The 24039-nt window shown below is 40.2% G+C and overlaps 2 protein-coding genes across 2 annotated transcripts; one reads left to right on the top strand and one right to left on the bottom strand.

Annotated features, from left to right (window-relative positions):
* Positions 1-15753: 15753 nt before the first annotated feature.
* ora1 (olfactory receptor class A related 1) lies at positions 15754-16813 on the bottom strand (the record flags this gene model as incomplete). The annotated part of the gene is made up of 1 exon (XM_079265703.1): positions 15754-16813. Exon 1 carries the CDS (start codon positions 16693-16695, stop codon positions 15754-15756), a length of 942 nt encoding a protein of 313 aa, XP_079121829.1. The 5' UTR covers positions 16696-16813.
* A 3691-nt stretch (positions 16814-20504) lies between these two features.
* On the top strand, positions 20505-21461 carry ora2 (olfactory receptor class A related 2; the record flags this gene model as incomplete). The annotated part of the gene is made up of 1 exon (XM_079265702.1): positions 20505-21461. One exon carries the CDS (start codon positions 20505-20507, stop codon positions 21459-21461), a length of 957 nt encoding a protein of 318 aa, XP_079121828.1.
* Positions 21462-24039: the final 2578 nt, after the last annotated feature.

Below are 24039 nucleotides of genomic sequence, written 5' to 3'. Positions count from 1 at the left end.
AACATAACGAAAATAATGATGTGGCCTGCTGTACATGTGGTAAGTAGTAGCCTATGTAACGTAGCCTATAAAACAATCAATACATATGGTAACATATACTAACAATGATAATAATATACTGTGTTGTCAAACTTGTATTCAACTTGTTTATCTGCTTTTTATATGTTGTGCAATATATTGTGATGACTTCCATAACAGTTCAACTACGTTTATTTAACACAAGTAGGAAATGGCATTTAACACGCAAGCTGAAACTCCTCCCCTGTGCCAAGCCTGGACCCAAACATTTGTCCCTTCTTTGCTCATGGAAACGAATCACTTTCCTGAAAAGAACAATCCACCTTGTAGCCCTTGTCTAAAAACTCCTCACAAAACATCTCGTAATCACTCTCATATTTGAATGCAAAAACAAAGACACTTCGTGGTGAGTCTTCGTCGTCTTCTTCATCCATGTTCATATTTTGTAGGTCGTCCAGCGCTTTCAGCTGGTTGTCTTTATCCATATTTGTCACTTCTGGCAAAGTGACTGTTCCCTTGAACACCTTGGTCTGGCACCACTTGGCTGCCAACAAAGTGTGTGCCAGTCGTCTGAATTTGCCATCATTCTGCATTTGAAGAAAAGGAGCATTATAAAAAAACACCATTCATTTTAAGTACATTTCATTTTTAAGTCACTTTGACTGTAAAATATGAAACAATAACTAAATAGCACATTTAATTTCAACAATAAAGAAGTGATACATTGTAATGCTACATCAGCACAGTAATACTTTTTCCAAACGTTGACAGTGATGTGCACATAATGCTTGTGTACCCGACTGGAGGTCCGTGAGCACCATATATGCTGTGTCAAACCAAACAAACGTTGGATCGGGTGGCTGTTATAGGAGATAATAACCAAACTTTTCTGTAATGATGGTGGGGGATCATAAGCAGGATTTTACTGGAGCGTGAATAATGTAGTGGAACCCCAATTTGGAATTCGCCATCCAATTAGGGTGGAAAATGTTGCTGTTGTGTTCTTATATTGCAGGAGGGAGACGTAATGCTAAACCCTTTGTTTAACTGTGTAATGATATGTTCAGACATGCTATATCAGACTTGCACAATAATTACCTGTTGTTCTGTCGGGTCTTGGGCTGCAGTGCTGGTTGTGTTACTACTTAAAATGAACAGAAAGAGAATACATTGTGACATTACTTTCAGAATTTACTTTTCTCTAGAAGATGAAAAGTTTACACTTTACAGAGAATGCTGGATTCTTATGGCAAACTGAGTATCGGCATACAGTTAGCCGTAGAAACACAGTTCTTAATTTATTCATTATTAACCTTGAAATTTTTGATTTATATCAATTGCATTGTCCCAAGGTGACTTTGCCCTTCATCACACAACTTGTTTGTTTCCTTGCTGTGTAAAAAATAATATATATATATATATATATATATATATATATATATATATATATATATATATATCCTAGTTATGGCTGTTATGCAGATTTCTATCCATTACAGACATACGTTGGCCTACTACATAAAAACAAAGACTCAAGCAGGCAAGCAACAGGAGAAATGCAAAGTGAAGTTTAACGATACTTCCACCTAGCTCTCCACCTGCTGCTAACCACAAAGCACCCCCCACTATCATATTTACTTTCCCAAAAGCGAAGGAATTACTTAGATCTCACAATGAGGTCTTACCTTTGTGCATCTTCTTGTTTCAAAAGGATACTTTCTGCCTCATGTCGCCAAAGACCAAACGTTTTCCTCAGCCACAGAATTGTTACCTTAAAAGCAACATGAATGCACATATTGTGACCACATTTCATTTATTCCAGAGGTGTAAGGTGTACAAAATTGGAAAATCTAATTAATCCAATGTGTAACAATTTCACCAACTCTTTATTAAAGCATTATTTGTGCCTAAAACAATCAGCAGGGCCACCGGAAAGCTTGGTCAAAATAAAACTCCAAAGTTAAGTATGGCCAAAAATTATATTTTTGGGCTGTATGTTATGTATCTATTACACTGCTGTCAAGAGCAAATATATGTATACAGTCATACAGTCAAAGGTTTATGCTTATGTTTTTCATAAAAATAGCATACATTCACTGGCTAACAGTAAAGCGTGGGTACCGGTATATGTTATCAAAAACAAAGTGACAGTGTATTTCAAACAACATAACATTTATTATTAAAAATGGGATGGTTTTGTTTCTCACAATTGTGTATTATGTGTATAATAATTTCATTATTAATAATTTTAATTATTTTTTGTTGAATACTATGAATCATACCTCTGGCAGAATCACTTCTTCCAGGTACATCGTCTGCTCAACTGTTCCTGGTACAGGCAGGATGTTCTTCAGCCTGTTCATCATCTGTGCAGTCTAAAACATTTTACAAATGTTAGTCATTACTCGTGCTGCGCTGGCAAATACAAATACAAATATGTTTTGCATCTAGTTATGAGGTAACATGGCAATGTCTTGGGCATACCTTAATTTCATCCAACAATGTGTTGTTGGTGGCATACATCATCTGGAGCCCTGGATACAACCCCTTATTTTGGTGGAGATAGACTCTGTTGGACAGAAGCTTGCCATCTTGTAGATTTTTCTCCAGATCCTGAGAATAGCACAATAATTCTGATGTTAAAGGATTGGTAATCCCAATTGAATGGGAGTACGACAAATATGAAAAAACAGCTGCTTAACACAGGATAGTAGTCATTTCAAATCTTTAATAATAATCCATTACTCAAAATGTTGGTCACAACATCTGAGAAGTGTGTGACAACCATCCATATATATCCAGACTGCATTTCAAAATAACATTTCAACATAAAAATTCTTGCATCTCACAAATGTAGGAAGGAGTTCTTAAATACATTAAAAATACATATTTGAATGATCCTTTTTTACCTTTATGTCTTGGTCTGTCAACATGCTGTCCACCTCAGTTGATTCCAGGCTTTCCTTACTGGTGACAAAAAGAGAAAGCCTTTTCTAAGCAAACAGCCTGCTACACTGTGATCTTTGAATTACCTTTTAAGGTTTTTAATAGTATATATGAATACTTTGTGTAAGATATCACAGAATTATGCAATTTTTAAAATAACTGCCTTCAAAAACTTCCAAGAGGATATTAGTGGAAGGAAATGCAAGACTCAGGCAAAAGTTGTTTCAAGGTAGTTGAGATCATCACTATCATAACACTCACACATTCGGTTGGATAACTTTATTGCAGCCACAATCAAAGTTTTTCTCGGTCCACTCTCCAACAATTCCAGCACAATGGAAATGAATCCATTTCTTGCAGTTTTCGCATTGAAGCCATTTGTAATCCCTTAGGTTTGGGTGGAGGAACCTAGGTTGAACAGATAATTAAAAACCTTTCAAAACTAACCAAATGTTAAGTGGTGGCTGAAAATGTTAGATATCTTTGAAATGCAAGTTTTGTCATCTAAAACTTAAAGATACAGTGTGTAGTATTTGGTGGAATTTATCATTGAGGTTGGAGATTGCAACCAACTTCTTCCGTGTGCTAAGCGTGAAGGAGAACTTGCTGGTTGAAATGGTCCTATCTAGAGCCAGTGTTTGGTTTGCTACTGTAGGAACATAGCGGCCGGCTCTCTGAAAATAACCTGCTCTGTATGTAGATAAGCGGCTCATTCCAAGGTAACGAAAACACAATGATTCTTCTTTTTAGGTGATAATTAAGAAAAAATACTTATTAATATTATATTCTATTTCTTCCAATAGATCCTTCTAAATGTGACACACTGTTATTTTAACATCTATTAAACATGTATTTTTTTTTAAAAAATTGAACACAAACTTACATGCTTGTCCCTACGACACGCTGAAAAATGCAGGCTCTTATGCGCCATGCAATGCAATGGCAGTTGGAGTCAGTCTGATTTTCTTCTGCTCTCGTCAGCCTGGCCTCTTTTCTTTCCATTTCCTCTGACTCATTCTTGGTGAGAGGGAAGGCCTTTTTTTGAAACATAGAAAGTGAAACTAGACAGGTTAAAGTCCGGACAACACATTACAAATATATTTATTAAATATAGAACAAAAAATAATCGTTGTTTTCATTACTGTCTCTGGGATATCTTTTAGCATTTTTGCTGCATGGTATCTCCGCAGAGTCCGGCATTGGGTCATTGTCAGTGACTCTTCTTGGACATCTGTTTTGGTGATTTCATTCTCAGCAGCCTATATGTCAAATGATAAGATTGTCAATTGCACACAATCTGTGAGGATTTTTATAATATTTTAACAATGCACACTGTACACCAGAGTTTACGCGATACTTTTTTTACGGTTAATGAGGCCGTTGATATTCCAGAATTTCAGCCATATAGAACAACTATTGGATGTATTAAATGGACATATAATAGCCTTCATTTGACATAACTAAATAAGTCATATGAAGAAGGGGTTTAAAAAAATAAAATAATATGCTGGGTGCACTCCACATTTTGTTTGTCAAAATGTGGCTTCTATGGCTATAGCCAACCGAATTGTTTGAAGCTTCATTCAAAATCAGCTTCAAAACCAAACTACTAGAAAACTCTTTAAAAGCAGGCATATGCCAGCTAACGTAAACACTGCTGTACACATAGTGACTTGGATTTACTCACTGAGCAGACAAAAATCCCACAATTGACAGAGTCTTTCTGAAGCCACTGGACAGGGTATCTCACACTCCAGTCCTGCAGCCCACCCTTCTTCCGAAAGACATTTCTGGGAGTGCCAAAATGTTAACAAATGCAATTACATGTCAAAGTGAAAAAGTGTTATTGTGTCATATTTGTATTTTGGTAGCTGACGTAGACTAACTTCAGAAGATCCATGTCATCCTTGTCTAAACCGGTCCTGGTCTTCAAGGAGTCATAAATACGGATTTCTTTTTTGGAGAAATCCAGTACCTTATAAACAACAATGTCAAGATGTAATTCACCAGATGTTGAGGTTTATTAAGTGTTGTGCTGTTTAACATGGTAACATAAAAAGTAACTCTTTGCCTATAGAGATTGTTGAAACACATGAGGTTGCAACAATCTCTTTACTCTAGAACCATTATTCATAAGTCATACAATCTTTTTTCCATGTTTATGGTTATGTTTGGAAACAGTCAATAAAAAGTAATAACTGATGCATACCCATAGGATGAAGTGGTTGCCAGTTTCCTTACTGATGTGACCCACAATCCTTGGCAGAAAGATAATTTCAGCATCCTGCTGTAGAATAGAGAATTATAATTTTACTCAGTCACTGACAAATGCCTACTGAATAATTTCATTTGTAAAGGGTGTTAGTGATTCCTTTTGTCCACATTTCTGTGAAAAACTTACAGGGAGATAACTAACAAGCCTGTCATTGACATTTTTCTTGATGATCCAGTCTCTGTGCCACAATATAAAGTCAAAATGACCCAATGCTGCACTCTGTAAACAACAAAATCACAAAACTTTGTAATACACAAGCTAAATGACAATAGAAAATATCACATTCACATTTTGATAGCCATAAAATATTACGATGACCATGTGACAGCACTTACCTTTGAGTTGTCCATGGCAAGCTGTGCCACACGATAGTTGATGGCCTAAAGGAAAATATGTAATCTTAATTTTAAACAAAATCACATATGCCAAGCTACGCATGCATATGTATCTATACTGCATTTACAGAAATCTTTTGAAACACTGTATATCATTGTAGTCATTGTAGTTTCATAAACTATTTCTATGAACATATAACTTACATCATCAGTGAGCCATGGCATAACCCATGACGATTCGCCCAACAGTTCCACAGGACAGACACTGCAGACATCCAGTATGGATACAGGATACCTTCGCTTGATGTTGTCCAATACCTGCCTTTCATCACGCGAACCAGTCAGAAGTTTCCTTAACTTCTCCTGAGTGATATACACATGTAAAAAACAATGTAAATCACTGTATAACTGTAATTTACTGAAGCACCAACACATGGAGTATACACAGATATTCAAGGTCATACAAAAGCAGCCATATATTAAAAATACTTGGATAATACTTAAAATGGACACTTTTTTTAATGGAGAAACTATCGTTTCCATAGTGAATCTCACCTTGTCGACATCATCGATGGTGTACTTCTGGGCTGAGAATGCCTTGAGCTTGTCCATGGCTGACTCCGGTGCCAAATGTGGTCCAGTGGCTGTTTGCTTAACTACAAAATAGTGTATATTGACATTCAAGTTGAAAAATGGCAGATTTCATTTTCTGTTAAATTACAGCACGTACTTCTAACTTTTCACATATAACAACAGCTTTAAAGTCATTTTTTTACTAAGACAGTGTTTCACATTTATAAGTTAAAGGTTGCAGCATGTCCAATTGAAGACTGATAGATTGAGGCGTTGGTCAGAAAATGTGGAGGTGTTACCATGATACAAAGAAAAATTCTACAGAAAAACTTTTGCTTTTGATTAGCATCACTAGCTTGATGAAAGAATTTCACGTTTACAGCCACAAACCAACATCTATGATTGTGACTATTTAAACAAGTAAATACAAAAAACATTATGTTATCTACTACAATAGCAGGCATTAGACACTTTGTGGCTGCACTTGCATGTGGCATAAAGGTCAAGAAAGGCTGCTTATCGTTCAAAATGTCTCTATAACACAAAAGAATGAAGTCTATAACAAACGGTTGTCAACAACAAATTTTTTAACATGAAAACAATGAAAATTTTGATGTACGCTCTTACCTGAGGATTCCAACACCAACCTGCCATATTGTCCTATCGCCAGTGGTGTGCTGCATATTTCCATCATGTTTTGAAGGAAGCAATTGTTTATTTTCTCATTGTGCAGTTCAATTAGTACTCTAACTGTTTGCTTGAAGTGTGCCTCCTTCATTTGGCAGACAGAATATCGAAATGCTGCCAGCTCACGGTTGAACTGTTCTGCCACTGAGGAATTGATCTCTGAGCGTAAAGAGGGGCAGATATTCAAGCTCCTCAGTTTTTCCTCTGGTCTGCGTTGGTTTTTCTGATGGAACCTGTCATAGAGTGCATACCTCTCATTTGTTTTTGTGATGGAATGTAATCCAGTAAACCGGTCTGTTCCTTGACAAGGTTGCAGTGGTGCCCCTGGAGACCTGAGACTCTGAATCCAGTCAAGGTCCACTTGAAGAGTCTTTTCCCTGGCTGCATCAATGTTTGGCTGTGATGGTGCACAGAGCCGGCCATCATGAGGCTGAAAGAATTTCTGCTGGGTTCTATTGTTCATGTGGCGTGAAACCTGGCCTGCCACATCGGAAATATATACAGTTGGAAAACTGTTAAAGCTTAGAAGCCCATCTACATGATCTCTGGCCGATTCTCCCCAAAAGAGAAAGTTCAAATAGTACACAACTCCATGTGTACAGGTGAAGTGCAGCACACCACCTGGAAAAGCAAGCAAAATTTTAATACATTTGTATCTATGAATTTACTCACATGCTTAAAACACATTTCCCCTTTATTTATCACCTCCTGTTTTTTGTAGTTTTACAAAGAGCTTTGGGTAAAGCTCCTTGAAATTTAGCAGCTCCTCCAGTCGGTTGACAAGGTCAGTGATGGATCCCTCAGAAGTGACCCCAAGTGCTGCACAGGCATCTTGGAGTTCTTTCTTTTGTGGCTGAAATAATCAATGCAGCTTTCAGTATACATTCCAATGAAAAATATGCACAACAACTTCAATTATAATACATTGTGAACTTTATACTCACCCTTCTAGACTCAAGAAGTGCATGGATGATGTCTTCATCCACCTTTTGATTGGACACCTTGGTCTGTCCTGACCTTTTCTTCAACCCCTTTTTCAGTTCTGTCTTTGGGAGTATGTTTCCAGCCCGCGTGTCTTTTCCCATCCACGGAGCCAATGTGGAATATGTCAGCAAGGACCTGTAAGGGTTTACTGTGGTGGTTCCTATTAGAAATGAAAGTAAAGATGTTATACACTTATACTATATAGGTATCTTTGTATTGTTATTATATTTTTGTATTGTTTGGAGATGTGCATTAACAACATTCTTAACTGGCAAGTTAACTTTTTAAACTATAATAACAGGAAGAATAAATACATAATTAGTGTCAATGGAGCAGAGTACACCTATAGTACTAGAAGTGACACCAGTATTAACAAAGAGGACGTACCTGACGTGAATCCCTCAGCAATCATCTCCTTGTCCAGGTCTGCCCATGTCTTCTCAATATCTATATTGAGGTCTGTGTCTGTCACAGTATCCAGGTCCGGCCTCTTGAATGTCCCAACTGAGAATGAACATAGAGCAACAGTAATTTGAAAAGTATTAAATCTTTTTGCCTTTTGGACTTCAATGTCATATAAAATGTATTGAACATGATAACTCTGTTATATGACATAAACTGTGCTACTTTTGAAATTAAGTATGCTATCAGAGGGGCTGCTGAGGGGCTTTTACATATATTCATGCAAATACAGAAATTCCTTTTCCTTTTGTGGGTGAGGGGGATAATAAAAGTAAGTTAATGTTTCTAAGACATGGATTTTATGAATTTACCTGGCACATCAAAAGCCACTTTCCAGTTGGCATCAGCAATGATAACCGGAGGATTATGGCCACATTGGTGACAGGAGAACCTATATTCGAAATCCATCAGCGAAAGGAAGTGGTGGAAAGCCTTGCGTACTGTCTGGTGGTGGTATGTATTTTGATTAAATAGGTTAATGGTGTCCAACATGCGTCCACAGGCTGTCTTGTTCTGGAGAGCAGGAGAACCAGCACATGCAGAGGATTTACTGCAAAACATGTTATTTTAAACCAATCCTCAGAGCACATGTACACCAGAAGGATCATGGATACTTCAGAGAAAATCATACACTAAAAGTAAACGTTTCAACAGAACACCTAACCAAATGCTATCATCATGTGTAATCAGTTAATTCAGAAAAACGTACAGCCAAAGCAGAGAGCAGGAGTGCACATAGCGGAAGAGTGAGCAACACCCTGTCGTTGAAATTGTGGAAGCCGGATGTGTAGTCTTGGAAACGGACATGATTTCCGCAGACAGGGCACTTCTTTATAGCAACAGAGACGCCTTAAATTTGAGCAAAAGGACAAAAAAATGTTAAGCAAGTAAGGGAGTACGCAAACAGAAAACACCAATATAGTTTCCCTGGAAAATGTGAGAGTAATAGATCATGTAATTACCTTTTTGAATGAAGCTATAGCCATAAACAGTGGCTTGTGTTGTTATCGTTTCCTCTGTCAGACCTGGGGATGTTGGTCCAGGACAATATGGACAATTGAGCTCACTTGGAATGAAGCACGCCGGTGGTGGCTTTTCTTTGGTGCGCAGTTCAATGGGGATGTTATGTAATGCAGGTATCTTCTTTGCTTTGGCCAAGTACTCAGTCATAACGCGGACGTTTTGGTCATTGACATTGAATGATGTACATGGCAGTTCTGGGTCAAGGAGCTCACTTTCCATGTCTTCAATTTCCTCTGGGTGGATATCACAGTTACTGAGAACATTTGGAGCCTCCTGAAAGATCCACCACATGGCCATCATGTGGTGGACACAGCGGTGTGATTGTCCCCTTTGCCTACAAGGACAATGCCACTGACCCCCCACAGAGTCAAAGCTTACCACAGTACGCTCAAAACGGCACCAATTGTCCTTTTTGTCAGTGAAGACAGAGAAAAATAGCCATCTTTTTGAAAATCCAGCATGTCCATAAAGAATGGGGTTGATGCTTTCAGTTTCCTTGTTGGCTGCTGCTGTTTTCAACTCTTTGCACCGCTCACTCCATTCAGTGGAGATAAGTCCCTTGTCCAACATTTCCTGTAGCGAAGTATTTTTCACAGATGCTGGGGGGACATACGGATCGGCATATTTGACTCTTTCCAGGTGAACACACTCTTTTCCTGGATTTCCTGATGCTTTCGCAATATCCATCAATTTCCGACAGAGTGAAACTTCGCAATCGATAACTGGTCTGCTTGTAGATTTAATGACATGAATCGGGAACAGAGGGCCTGAATCATGTTTTGGCGTGACATAAATGCCATTGTCAGGGTCTATGCACATCATAGGGGTTGTCGGACGGTTGTGAACCTCACGGATATGGCGTCTCAGATTGGAATGAGATGAAAGTAATGAACTGCAATGTATGCATGGAATAGTTTTATTCTTCTGTGAAACCTTTGGATGTGGGATATCACCTGCTTTCTCTGTGTCAGCCTTTTTTGCAGCTCTTTCTAAAAGAACAAAAACAAAGGATTCACATAACACATTATGTTCCATGTAACTCTTATTCATTTATTTTTTACAACAATTTCTGAAGTAAATGTGTTTTCTTGCAGTGTCAAGTTCTGAGGTATTAAGGAATATTAAGGTATATATATATATATATATATATATATACACACACACACACACACACACACACACATGTGAATATATACCTATAGACAATGGCAATGGAAAGATGGATGATAGTATGGGTGCTAGATGTTATATCTTAAAATATATCTTTAAAAAAAGGAAAATATTACCTGTTTTCTTGTATGATTCAATACCTGCAAATGAAAGAAAAATTGGTCATTGAATTCCAATAAAATAAATCTTTATAGTTACTTTACCACTTCAAGTCTTTGCAACATTGGGCTCTGAAGCTATCCTTTAACATAATGGTTTCTCAGAGACCCTAATTCCCCGAATTTGAAAGATTAATTTATTCATAAAAAGGTATTTTTACTTACTGATATAATGGGACTACAGATATTTGTTCTTGACTACATGTATAGTTGTCGTTCTTAGTAGCAACATTTCTAATACATTTACAACATATTCACCCTTAAAAGTTTAGTTTAAATTAAACAAAATAAAAACATGATGTAATTTAAAACCCCCAATGAACATTACATAAGAACACTGAATTTCACATTGGATGAATGACATTTATGTATTTAATATCTTAAAAGGTAAAGTTTAATATTTTATAAGTGGATTTAAACAAAAGGACTGTCAACTGTGGTCTGATTGTGATATGGCCTTTTAGTGCCCCTAGAGGCTTCAAATATATTTACAGGTGATATTTATACATCATTTTGTTTTGGATATAGAGATCGAAAGGGAGGCCAATGTTGTAATTCAGTATTTGAATGTCTTTATGCCAAACATAAATTGTCTATCAATAACATCATGTATGTCCCTTAGTTGTTGGCCTTGGCCTTTGAGTGTGACATATACTTACCATGAACTTGTTGAAGGTGTTTCCTGAAGTTCGGAATTCGGGAAAACACTCTGTAGCTGCAAAACGGACAATGACTGTGGCATCTATGTCTTTGATTTGCGTCCTGGCAAAAGCATGCCAACACAAGTTTCTCTGTCGAAGAACATTGCATAAAATTAGGAATATTAGTGACATGAAGATTTGCTTAAACTGTTGTAAAAAACAGGAGCATACAGTATTTTCTCTTCAATCATGTTTAAGTACCTGTATCTCCATCGCGAAAATAAACAGCATCCCTTAGATGTTTTAGATGTAGATGCACTGCAGAAGCCTCTACTTGCAGAGTGCAAAATATACACTTGGGACCAACAAACTGAAGAACAGACTGTGCATCATTGAAGACCTGATGTGAATCTGCAAGAGAATATGTATTTATTTATTTTTAAATAAATTTCAACAAATATGTAATATGAAAGAAAGGTCCCAGCTTCATTCTATACCAAAAATAATAAACAAACTGCAACGTGTGCAGTAGAGAGCAAATACAGATCATACTATATAGTCTATTTACATGAATGTTGTAAACTTTTAACAACATTTTTAGATACAACTCTCCTACTAGTTATTGGTAGGCCTATAAATCTGTGTATAGGCCTACTTCTGGGGAAGGGGGGTTATTACCAAAAATAATGTCTGTGTGCCATCACTATAGATGCACTACAAGCCTAGTTCCAGTAAAACTCGTTATTCTTATTTGCGTTATTTCTTGCCTACAGTGACATCTAGTGGCGACGGCCGTGGCAGCAACTTCTATTAGTTATTAAATACCTTATAATAAATACATCTACTGCATGACAGTGATCAATGCTGGATGTCTTTCAAAAAAGTAACATAACTTTGTTTTATTGTTGTATTTCTGACACCCACTAGAACCAGTAAATATATCATACAGATATTGAATTGAATGAGGCTGGGTGACGAACGTGGCCTACATGCCGGTGTGGATGTCAAATCTTTAAAAGGTGAAAATATACCAAATCCGTGGACGTATGTGAAGTTTATGGATCCCATTCTTTTTTTTTATTGGAGAGCAAGATAGACTGACCATTCAATGTATCCACATTTGCATAAACACGACCCGCGTTCAACTTTATACAAATTTGGTCCGTCCGTCGCAAGACAGCAGGCTCGCGAAACTCAGAACAGACTTTCATCTGTCGCCATGTTGAAATCACTTGAGCCATCGCGTCTTTCCGTTTGTTGGCTGGATTTGGTAGATCTCGACCTCGTCACTGCTATTTTGTATAAAAAGCCCAGCCTAACCGAGGCTGCAGGCAACTTTAAATCTTTAAATCACCTAACCCCAATGAAGTTACCAATGAAGTTACGATTTTTTGAAGTAATTTTCGAAGTAGGAATAATTCGAGGTACTGCAGCGTGGAGGCATAGTCTCAAAGTGCACTCATCCTTACCTGCCATGGTTTAGTCCTTATGACCATGTTCAATTCCGATGCCCAGTACAAAGAAAATCTATTTCAAATTGTCTTTGACATCTATACATCCGAAAAAAAGGTAGTGTTAAGTTTCAAGGTTTTGAAATGATTCGGACACACTTCACCTCTACTTCTCGACCTAACACGGAGCCAATGGCCCATTTACAGCCTAATCTCACCTCTGGTTTTAAAATTCCACCGACGCAAGGGGTGTGGGCTAAATCCGATGAGACCTATTTTTTTGTCAGAGAGATTTGTTTTTTCTAAACTTTTTTTTAAATGAAGTAATCAGTCATTATTGACATTATCATTTCGGCAAAATAGTTTTGCCTGTTTTTGTTCCGCATTATATATTTATATGATTATTTTTGGTGTAAACATGTGAGCACTGTTTTAAGGGAAATTGGGCTGTTTCCACACGGAAGACATTCGTATGAAATAGGCTAGACTAAATTGTTAAAAGATCAATACGCTGTATGGACTGGTCATGTACAGCCAACAGTTAAAAAAACCGTGTCTTTCATTTTCCTTCCATGGAGGTTAGGGTCCCGTATTAACAACGTCAGTTGGCCGTGCATGTCCACTCTGTATTGCGGCAGCACGGTGGAAGTTCTACTTAAATAGCTTGCGTGTTAAATGCCATTTCCTACTTGTGTTAAATAAACGTAGTTGAACTGTTATGGAAGTCATCACAATATATTGCACAACATATAAAAAGCAGATAAACAAGTTGAATACAAGTTTGACAACACAGTATATTATTATCATTGTTAGTATATGTTACCATATGTATTGATTGTTTTATAGGCTACGTTACATAGGCTACTACTTACCACATGTACAGCAGGCCACATCATTATTTTCGTTATGTTATTGCCATCACACTACTACTATACAGCTATGTTAATAAATGCACGTTAAGAGTGCTCTTTCAGCAACAATTAAGCCATCTGAGGCTACAAAATGGACCGATTGCTTGCAGCGTGATTCAGTTCCGAGAAAGAAAAGAAAATTACGTTCAATATAGGATCACAAAATATTAAAAACGTGGCAGGAAATTGCTGATATTATGAATGTATAACACGTTAATCTCATCACTGCACTCTATTATTAAACAGCCTCCAGTAGACCTTGCTTCAGTTACCATAGTAACACAATCAGTGATACATTTTCAAAATAGTAAGACTTCTGACAGTCTGCCTCCACCTACAGCTCCAGAGATCAATCTTAGCGGTCACAAGACAGTTAACATGACAGCAACGAAGAAAGGAGAACACATTCATCTTGTTTTTGCTCTTGTCTTGTGAGATTCGGAATTGTTTGAATATTCTAGAGTCAAACTTTCTATATCTCAATGCCAATACAACTGAATAAATTGTATTTGGACCACAGTATTTGACCAACATTATATCTTCTCATCTTGGCCTTTAACTTCTTCTGTTTCACCAGTCAATTCAGGATTTAAGTGTGACAATTAAATCAATGACTCAGGTAAATTAGGCTTAGTGTTTGAAAAGAATGAACCAAACATCTCTCTATATTTTTCAATTGTCATTATTTATTGCTTCATGAAGTACACATGCTCACTTTTCTATTACATACAAATAACAAGTAAATACATGATGTATACAACTTGGTTGCAAATTAACCATCAACATCAAATATCTGTCACCCTGAGTCCCGCTCGGTCACCCTGCGTCCCGCTCGGTCACCCTGCGTCCCGCTCGGTCACCCTGCGTCCCGCTCGGTCACCCTGCGTCCCGCTCGGTCACCCTGCGTCCCGCTCGGTCACCCAGCGTCCCGCTCGGTCACCCAGCGTCCCGCTCGGTCACCCAGCGTCCCGCTCCGTCACCTTGCTTCAAGCTCCGTCACACTGCTTCACGCTCTGTTACTCTGCGTAACCCTCTGTCTTCCTGTGCAGATTGAAATACTTTTTTTACACTACCCTGATGACTCCGTCCTGGCAGCAGGACTGGGTCCTCCGCTCCTCACTCATAGTATTATTACAACGGGGTACGTAGCGCTGTCGCTCATGAGCACAACAACACAGGCACGGGAAAGCTTCTTCTTCTCCTCCCTTTTGGTGTACTGGCGGTTGGCAAACGAATTGGCGCATTACCGCCACCAACTGGTAAAATAAAATAAGGCATGAGACGTGTTGTATTTTGCCAGAGGGGGAAAATATGCTCATATTCCTGCAAAAGAATTGCTGCAGTGTGTGTACAAAGTGTGCGTGTGTTTTGTATTTATTTATATTTATTTAAGTATGCTGTAAACTGTTAACAGTTAACATATGTCTTACTGACATACATATACATATAAGCAGAGGAAGAGTGAAGATATTTTCAAACATGTATTTTTGGATTGGACATTTTATGTCTTAATTTTAATATATACTTTTAAATGATTCTAAAACGGATGATTTATTTTCATTATTTTAGCCGATTGTTGTAAGTGACTATAAAAGTAGTAATTTGGAAAGTGTATTATGTTCCATTTTGTTGCATAAGCAGCAAAATCATACTGAAATAAAATGAATGAGAAACAAAAAAGTACAACGTACTTACTCTAAGGATGCATACAGAGAACAGGGGGCTCCTGTGACTCAACTAAAATCATAAAACTGATTTATGGAAGCTGATCTGTCGTAACAACAACGGGTGTTCTCAGGAAATGTTGCTCCGCCCCCTCAGCTCCGCAGCTTCTTGACAATTGCCGAACTATGCTCGCGTGCCACAGCTGAATCTTTCCGCTGAACTGACAGAGAGGGACGCTGAGTGACAGAGAGGGACGCTGAGTGACAGAGAGGGACGCTGAGAGACAGAGAGGGACGCTGTGTGACGCTGCGTGCCACAGACTGACGCGTGCCACAAGAAGGATCTCGGCCCTGCTGGTCATCTGTGCAGGAGTGTTGAAAATGATAAGGTCTGTGAGAAGGACTCTGCTGTCTTGTTAGTCGACTCAACAGCCTGTCAAAACTGAGAAAGAGTGTCATTTGTCCCTCGACTCCTGATTGTCCACTGACGGTTGGTTTTGCTCAGCTGCACACACGATCTTCGCCTTGAGCTTCTTGTTGGAGGAAATGATGAAGTAGGGGCTGAAAGCGGCGTAGCAGGAGGAGAAGAACACCCTCATATCAGCCACCACTGGTGACACCTTCGCCACCGTCAGCATGTAGATCCAGATCGCGTTATCGATCCCGAAGAAGACCGCGTACAGAACCACCAAGGTGATCACTGTTTTGGCCGCCCTGGTCTCTGCCCCGGCGCCCTGAGGGCGGCGGGTCCCTCTCACCTGGCAGCTGTGGCGGTGCAGGAGCAGCAGGATGTAACCGCTTGAGCCCACCATCAGGGCGACAAAGCCAAAATCCCTCCCAGAGACGGCCACTCCGTTAATCACATAGGACAGGCTGTCTCTGAAGTCCACGTGGCAGAAGCCCAGGTTGAGGGTAAATGCAGGCACGGTGCCATTACGTGGAGCCATAGAGAAGAAAGGGGCTGCGATGCATATGGCCATGTTGAGGAGCCACAGTCCTGCAAAGGTGGGGAGCACCAGGGAGGGAAGTGCAAGCTTCAACCTGGACAAACGGGGTCCAGCGGGGGCGAGGGTCACCGCCTGAAATACACTGAGCATGCAGGTGATGCAGACCGACAAAGCCCGGCCGATGCGGTAGGCGTAGATCACCACCTTGCAGCCGGGATCATTCAGCAGGTCCCTCAGCCCGAACACAGTCATGGTCTGGGGGACGCAGCGGGTCAGTAGCAGCATCAGGTTGGCGAAGGCCAGGTGGCACAGGATCATGTCCACAGGAAGAAGCTTGGGCTCGGTGTAGAAGATGTGGACGTACGCCAGCAGCACCACCGTGTTCCCCAAGATGCCCATACCTGTTTGCAAGAGGAACGACACCCCTTTGATGGTCACACACAGATCCATGACACCAAGGCCTGCTGCTGAAAGGCAGACAGAGAATCAAATCTGTTATGAATACAGGGAACAGCCTCTAAGTAACTCAATTTAAAGGAACCTTATATAACCAGCCAGAATATAATCAAGCAATCTCTTGAATGAAAACCATGCTCACCAGAAGTTGAGATGAAGTAAAGCCTGTTGTGCATTAAATGTTTAATGGCCTGTGTAATTGCAATTTATAGGCTCCGATGCCCCTTGAGATCACTCGCCAACATTGCAGTGTTCAGCCCACAGTTTGGCAAGTTAAAGCAACAAACTAAATCTCACTCAGTTTATTCCAGAGGGCAAACACTGCATAGGGAATATAGGACAACTGAAGGATACACACACAGTTTTTCAAGTCAATAAAAAACAATAATCAGCTGCCCATGTGACCATTGAAGCAGAATCTGCTTTCTGCAATCATTCCTCCTGTTCGGACCTAACAAGCATCCAATGGAAGCGATGGTGGGAGAGAAAGTCCACAGTCCTCGCTCACGCAGCGTCAAATCAATTTCAGATCAACTTTTGAATATATTTTTTTGTACAAAACAAGAGCTGTGGATGGTTAGCTCAGTATTTGGGCTTTGTGTTCCTCTTCCTATTCTTCTTCCTGGGCGCCATACAAAATTGACTCCATGGACGTCCTCCATCACTTCCACTCGAAACATGTTAGGAATGGATCTTTTAGTGGCAGGTATGAACACGAGTGATGATGACATTGTGCAAAATCTGTTTCGATGTACAGACGGGAATGTGAGTACTGTTTGAAGGTAGACTTGAGAGGTTCTGGGGTGGGAGTGTGACATCAAACGTCTCCAGGCTGAACATCAACACAACACTCCCAATTAGAAACTGTTCAAAAAAAGTAATTGCGCTGCCAAATACGGATAACATGTGACTTCTAACCTTCAGCGGTATTTTCCTGTGCTTTACTTCCACATGTCAGTTTTATGACAGTTTTATTATAATGCTATTTACCCTCGCGGGGAACACTGCGTTCGATAATGGTTGATGCAAAAGCAGCCTGATGATGCCTTGAATGAGTCATCAAGAGGCTTTTACATGCACAGCTGGTGCTTCGGCTTGCGCTCCTTTCCTCCTTCATGTCCTGGGAGCGTGTTAAAAGACACAGAGGAGCAAGACAATTAGCCATGTAAAAATGCATGTCTGTACTAATTGGGGGCACGGGGACAACATTTATTTATGTTCTTAACAGTCAGCACTCACAATCGCTACAACAGAAGTTTGCTATTCCTATCAAGGTATTCCAGCACTGTCTCTGTATGGTGCTACTCTCTGTACAAACTGTAAATGTGTCTTAGATTAAAAGCGCTGTAACCAACTGGTCAATTCTACATTTCTGTTTTCTCAGTCGCAAAATTCAGACTGTGTGCTGAAACATTGTTGTTTAAGAAGCTTATTTCCTCCTGGGAATTGGCTTTGGAATAAAGCATCATAAGATGTGTTATTTTCCTGTGTGTGTGTCTGTTTTTTTCTTTTACATGTTTACATGTTCAAAGAGCTAATTAAAATGGCAAGTTCAAGCTTGTCCTTCTCAGGGGATTGGATAATGTGCAGTCTGCTGCATTGCAAGTTCAATTAGTTTTTCCCCTGACATGCAATTTGATGTCTTTGTTTATGGGTGATGTAAATTGTTTTTTCCCCCCAATGCACTCAACTAGTTTTAATGTTACATTAACTTTCATTACAGTAATGTCCTTAGAGGCGAAGTTCACATCTGTATAGTTTAATACAGGTTGTGTCAATAATATGCGCAGTGTCTTTGTTTCTGTGTTCCATTGTATTCCTGATTAAGGGATGCCTTTATGGATGAAATATCCGCTAATAGTTTTGCACGGATAATAAAAGACTTATACACAATATAAGCTGCACTCAAATGTCATTCTCATGCTTTTGATATCACTGTTTGAGATGATTTACTTAGTGTTCAGAAAATGCACTCTCTTGCACCATTAAGTGCTGTCTTAAATCAAGTCACTTCTCAAGTAGCAGTCAAGTTAGTGGTTCGCATGCAAGTCAAGTCAGTTCAGAGATGTGTCTACTTTTTAACCTTTTGCACTTTTTTAACCTTTAAGTATGCGGGGGAGGCTTTTGTTGGGGAAGAGGGAATATTCAGTGCACTCCTCACTGTGCCACTTAATGTGTCCCACAGCAAAAGGTTTAAGAGGCTTTTGGCTTAGCAGCCTCCCGTCTGATATTGATGGGCCTTAGACTCAGTGTTTGCATTTAAGGGGAAAGGAGCAAATTTGACCTCCCACAACCTTTTATTTTATTTCTCTATATCTTTTCGAGTATCCTTCCAACATACAAGTAACATAACTCAATTGCACACAATGTTCAGTCGAAAACACCGACTGATCTTCAAGATGTATCTTCATTCCCCTGAGTGCCTTCACCTATCGCATCAAATCTACAGAGATCATTCATCAGTTTAGGTACCTGTCTGAATTCCCCCTCTGTTTACCACGTGCACATTACCTTTTATTGTTTTTCTCCATTGTGTTTTATGTACCTTCAGGTCTGTGTGCAATCTGTGTTGCACCTGGCTGAAAGAGACATTTCCCTTCAAGGATAATACAATTCAATTTAAAATGTACAGCGGTTTAGGAACAACTATGAACATACTAAATTACAAGTGAAATTCTCCATTGAAATGTCAATTAGGTAAAAGTAACATGAGGAAAATATTTTCCTTTGTAATGAGTAGAAGTACAAAGCAGCATAAAATGGAAATACTCAAATAAAGTACAAGTACGTCAAAATTGCACAGTGAGTAAATGCACTTATACATTTCACAACCAAGTATTAATAAACCAACTCAACACTGTCGATACCTGAAATACCATGTTCAAAATATGAATTTCATGTTTGCAACTAATCCCATTGAATATCACATTGTGGTATTTTCTCTTTTAATTTCATGTCTCATGCACTTGAGAGAAATGGACTTAACATTCAACACCTGCTTTAGGACATGCTGCGGTTAAATCATGCAACAAGATCCTCACAGTTTAGATTTAATTCAATATTCAGAACTTGTATGGCTTTGGGTGAATTCGACAATCATAAATTGTCTGCTATGTCAGATGGAAATTGTGGGTGATCTGTCATGCAGTCTGAGTGGAACGTCATCTTTCTCCACTGGAGGACACTGTGGTGTTGGTGTTTGACTCACCAAGAGAAGTCTCTTTTAACAGTGACTTCTAAAATTGATTGCAGAATTAAAAATACAAAAGTAACATGAAGGGTCCTGCAAGGAAATCTAATTAAAGGATCAGTAATTACAAAAAAAGGTATTCAGTGGACTCCACTCAGGGAACCAGTGACACTGAGAAACTGTTTTAATCTTTCTTGAGCATAAACTTGTGGCTAATAGATGTTATCGAGTCATTAACACCATTCTCTCTGTCCAAGGATTGGATCTCCGTACACAGCTTTCTCTGTGTTATCCTGTCTGTCTGAAACCCAGTGAGGGGACAGAATCAGTCATCTGAATTGATCTCCAGTAATTGGAGGCTGAGGGAAGAGAAGTCAATGGACCATGAAAAACAGATTCAACAACTGTCACCTGTTTGCACGTATAAGAGCACAAACAACCCGACTGCTTCAGGAGAGAGGGATCAGGGAGAAGGTCCACTTCAGACCTCGTTACCCTTGATTGTTCTCAGGTATGGGGTGTAAACTTCTGCAGTTTTTTTCGAATGCGCCTGAATACATCTTGTTTATCTAAGTGGTGAAGTTGCCTTGTCCTCTTTTCTATTGCTGCAGGAATGCCATCAGAGCTGTTTGTCCGCGGGATGCTCTATCTGACCCTCACTGTTGTGGGAGTCCCGGGTAACGCGACCATCATCCTGGCGTTCCTCCTCTTGCTCTACCAGAAGAACCACCTCCTCCCATCTGATGTCATTGTCCTGCACCTGGCCTGCGTCAACCTGCTGGTGGTGGTCGTCCGCTGTCTGCTGGAGACCCTGGCCTCCCTCCACCTGCCCAGCATCCTCGGAGACGTGGGCTGTAAGGCCGTGATCTTTGTCTACAGAACATCCCGGTCCCTCTCGATCTGGCTCACCTTCCTCTTGAGCGCCTACCAGTGCCTGAGCATCGCCCCTCCTGGATCACGCTGGGCCTCCTTCCGCACCGTGTTAGCCCAGTATTTGGGCTTTGTGTTTCTCTTCCTCTGGGTCCTCAACACCTGCATGTCCTCGGCAGCCATACTCTTCTCCTTCGGCACCAACAACTTCTCCAGCCTATCAAACCATGGCATCAATGTCCAATTCTGCTACGTTAACTTTCCTTCAAAGTTGTCCATTGAGGCGAACGGGGCAGCCCAGGTGGGCAGAGATGTGGTGCCCATGGCCCTCATGGCGCTAGCCAGTCTGATCATCCTGGTCTTCCTTTACAAGCACAGCCAGCAGGTGAAGGGACTCCGCAGCAGCGGCAGTAGCGGAGGCGGGGCAGAGCAACGAGCTGCCAAAACCGTGGTAGCTCTCGTGACCTTGTATGTGGTTCTTTACGGGGTCGATAACGGGATTTGGATCTACACTCTCACTGTGAGGAAGGCCATGGCTTCCTCGCTGATCTCTGACCTGCGTATATTCTTCTCCACACTCTATGCTGCGCTAAGCCCCGTGGTCATCATTGCATCCAACAGGAAGGTGAATGGCACGCTTAGGTGTGACGTGAAGAGGAAGCCTGTTCAGGAGAAAGACACATGTCTTTCTACTGTGTGAGGCCTGCTGGGATGGCTGATTGTTCACAGGGGCAGCAGAAGGATGAGGATGAATCTCTCTAAAGCGTGGGTCATGCATGGGTCCTTTGTATATATCGGGTGCTTTCTGTTTTGTGATAGGAAAGGCAGGAAAGACTCTTCTTTCCTTTGCGTTGTGAATTCATAATAATGATGTTTTTTTTTATTATTTATTAAAATATCTTGTTTTCTATTTGTTGTTAAATAACTGACGAGGGTTTAGCACCTGTAGTTCTGAATGAATGGTGTGTCTGCCGGCAGGGGGAACCGACTGTCTCACTGTATATAATTAAGGAAGGAAACTGTCATAACAACACTGTTACTCAATCCAGGTCCGTATGAATCTCTGCTGATCTGGCACTATGTGGCTTTGTGTGTTTGCTTTTTATGTTCTCTCCATCTTAATTGGGTGGAAGAATTATTGCTGGGTGACTCAGGGCTCAATGTAGCTGTCAAATGACTTCCAGCTGCCCATTTAGTTATAATTAAGGCTTTGAATAGAATACGCTAATGCTAATGAGTCAGGTTAGTTATGCAACAGAGAATTGGTTGAAAACCTGATGGGGAAAACTATATTCTTTGGAGAAAAAAAAGATGTTCATTGCTCACTGCTGAATCACTCGAGACAATGCCGACAACATATGAGTTCTTTGGGTGCGGTTGTAAGAAGAGGAGACTTTAGGGACACAAAACTACGTCTTGGCACTAACCCTGAAGAGTTTGTTGAGGATGTGGTAATGTGGGAATTTAGGTGTCATTATGTAATTGCCATGTCTTGGAGAAGCAAGGGCAGGGGGACACGGCGAGGACATAACAACCTCTGAGTAACAGTCCAAAAGACATAAAGTGGGGCTGCCAAGACGCTGTGATCTTGCAATAACTCTAAAGTGCAATCAGTGCAGCGCTATTCAACTGCTGTCGCAATGCAGGTGAGGAGGAGGAGGAGGAGGAGGAAGAGGAGGAGGAGAAGTCCTCTTTCTGTGCTTGTGCAGAACTGTTGCATTCAACGGCAGGTTGGCATCCAAAGACATGAAAGGCCATACGAGGTTGATCTTTTGTCACAGAATCACATTAACCTTTATTGTATACGTTGCGACCATTAAAACCGTCTTTCATGTGACTGCATTCTTAGGAAAGCTCCCCCAGATGACAAATTCCATGCGTTTTACTCTTCAAACCACTGAAATCTGATTGGCACATTACACAGACTCCGGTGGAATGAAGGATAGAATACATGGATGGGTTCATTAAAGCAGCGAGCGTGCTGACGCCTCCGGTGAGGAATCCCTGGGAGTGACATAGTTGACACGGCTGACTTCCTTCCACGAATGATGTCGTTCTTTCTTTTTCTGTCGGGAAAGAAGTTGCAGAGCGGTTAAAATGAACGACTCCATCACAAAACAGGTTCGCTTCTCTTTCTTTGTGTGCGTGTGAGTGCGTGCATGAAGGGTGTGCCAGGCCGGCCTCTCCCTGCACAAGACCAAACCTGTTTTCACTGTTTTCCATCCTTCTGGAGTCTTTTGAACCCAGTTCCACACAAATGGAACCCTCTATTACTGACTCACTCTCAAATCACCAGCAACCTTCAGCTCTCACGTCTCCTCCTCCAAGACTCAACCCTGCAGCTAAAACAGAACTTGCAACAGCTGATAAGCGTACACTGTCGACGTCTCAACCTCTGACTGCAACTCACCTGAATGACGAGGCAAGATGTGTGAAATGACCAAACGATCAGGGGAAATTTCACACAACAAAGCACCAGTGCCTGATATTGATCAAAGAAAGAAAACGTACAAATGCTGACTTTTCTGTTTTCTTTTGTCTGCAGATAGACATACAAGTGTATACAACACAAACCTGTACAAAAGCAAGACACACACACAAAAAAAAAGCTGTGAAGTTGTCCAGAATGGTCGGTTAAATGAAGTTGAACGGTTACAGTAAATCCCGTCAGCCCATCCATCCCTGCTGCGTCAGTCAGTCTGTTTACCTGCACCAGGTACAGGCATTTTTGTCCCCCTTGTCCACCAATAGCGATGCAGCAGCAGGGTTAAACCTCGCCCCTTTTCTGCCTTGGAGCCAGTCCACACCCTAATATAGCCCTTTTTTAACTGAACGTAAAAAACCAAACCCTCTCCACCCTCGTTGAAAAAAAAACCTTTTCAAATTACACAAACGATGATTTGAATCACTACAATCACTGTAGTTTGCAACATGCTGAAATTATATTTTAGTTTTACTAATGCACAAGCAAATTGATGACTACAAATTGGTAATACATGCAAACAATGTAAACAAACACAATTAAACGACAAAATGTATAATGAGACGTGAAAGCATTTTTCAAAGCAGCATGAACCTGTTTATGTCTAAATTATCAAGTAAATCCAGTAACGTTGAAAGTTGTTCGAGTTATTCATCCCATAAAATCTCTCTGATGTTTTTTCCAGTGAAGAAAAGTTTTGGCTGACTATAGCACCTGGAAACTTTGGGGCTTATTACTGTGGTGAAAATGTATCAGTAATAAACACATCCCGGGGTACTTTCAAAACCCACATTTT

The sequence above is a fragment of the Melanostigma gelatinosum genome (assembly GCF_949748355.1).
Source record: "Melanostigma gelatinosum genome assembly, chromosome: 3".
In the NCBI taxonomy this organism is placed as follows: domain Eukaryota; kingdom Metazoa; phylum Chordata; class Actinopteri; order Perciformes; family Zoarcidae; genus Melanostigma; species Melanostigma gelatinosum.
Note: the sequence above shows the minus strand (reverse complement) of the source record. Positions and strands in the feature narration are given on the sequence as shown.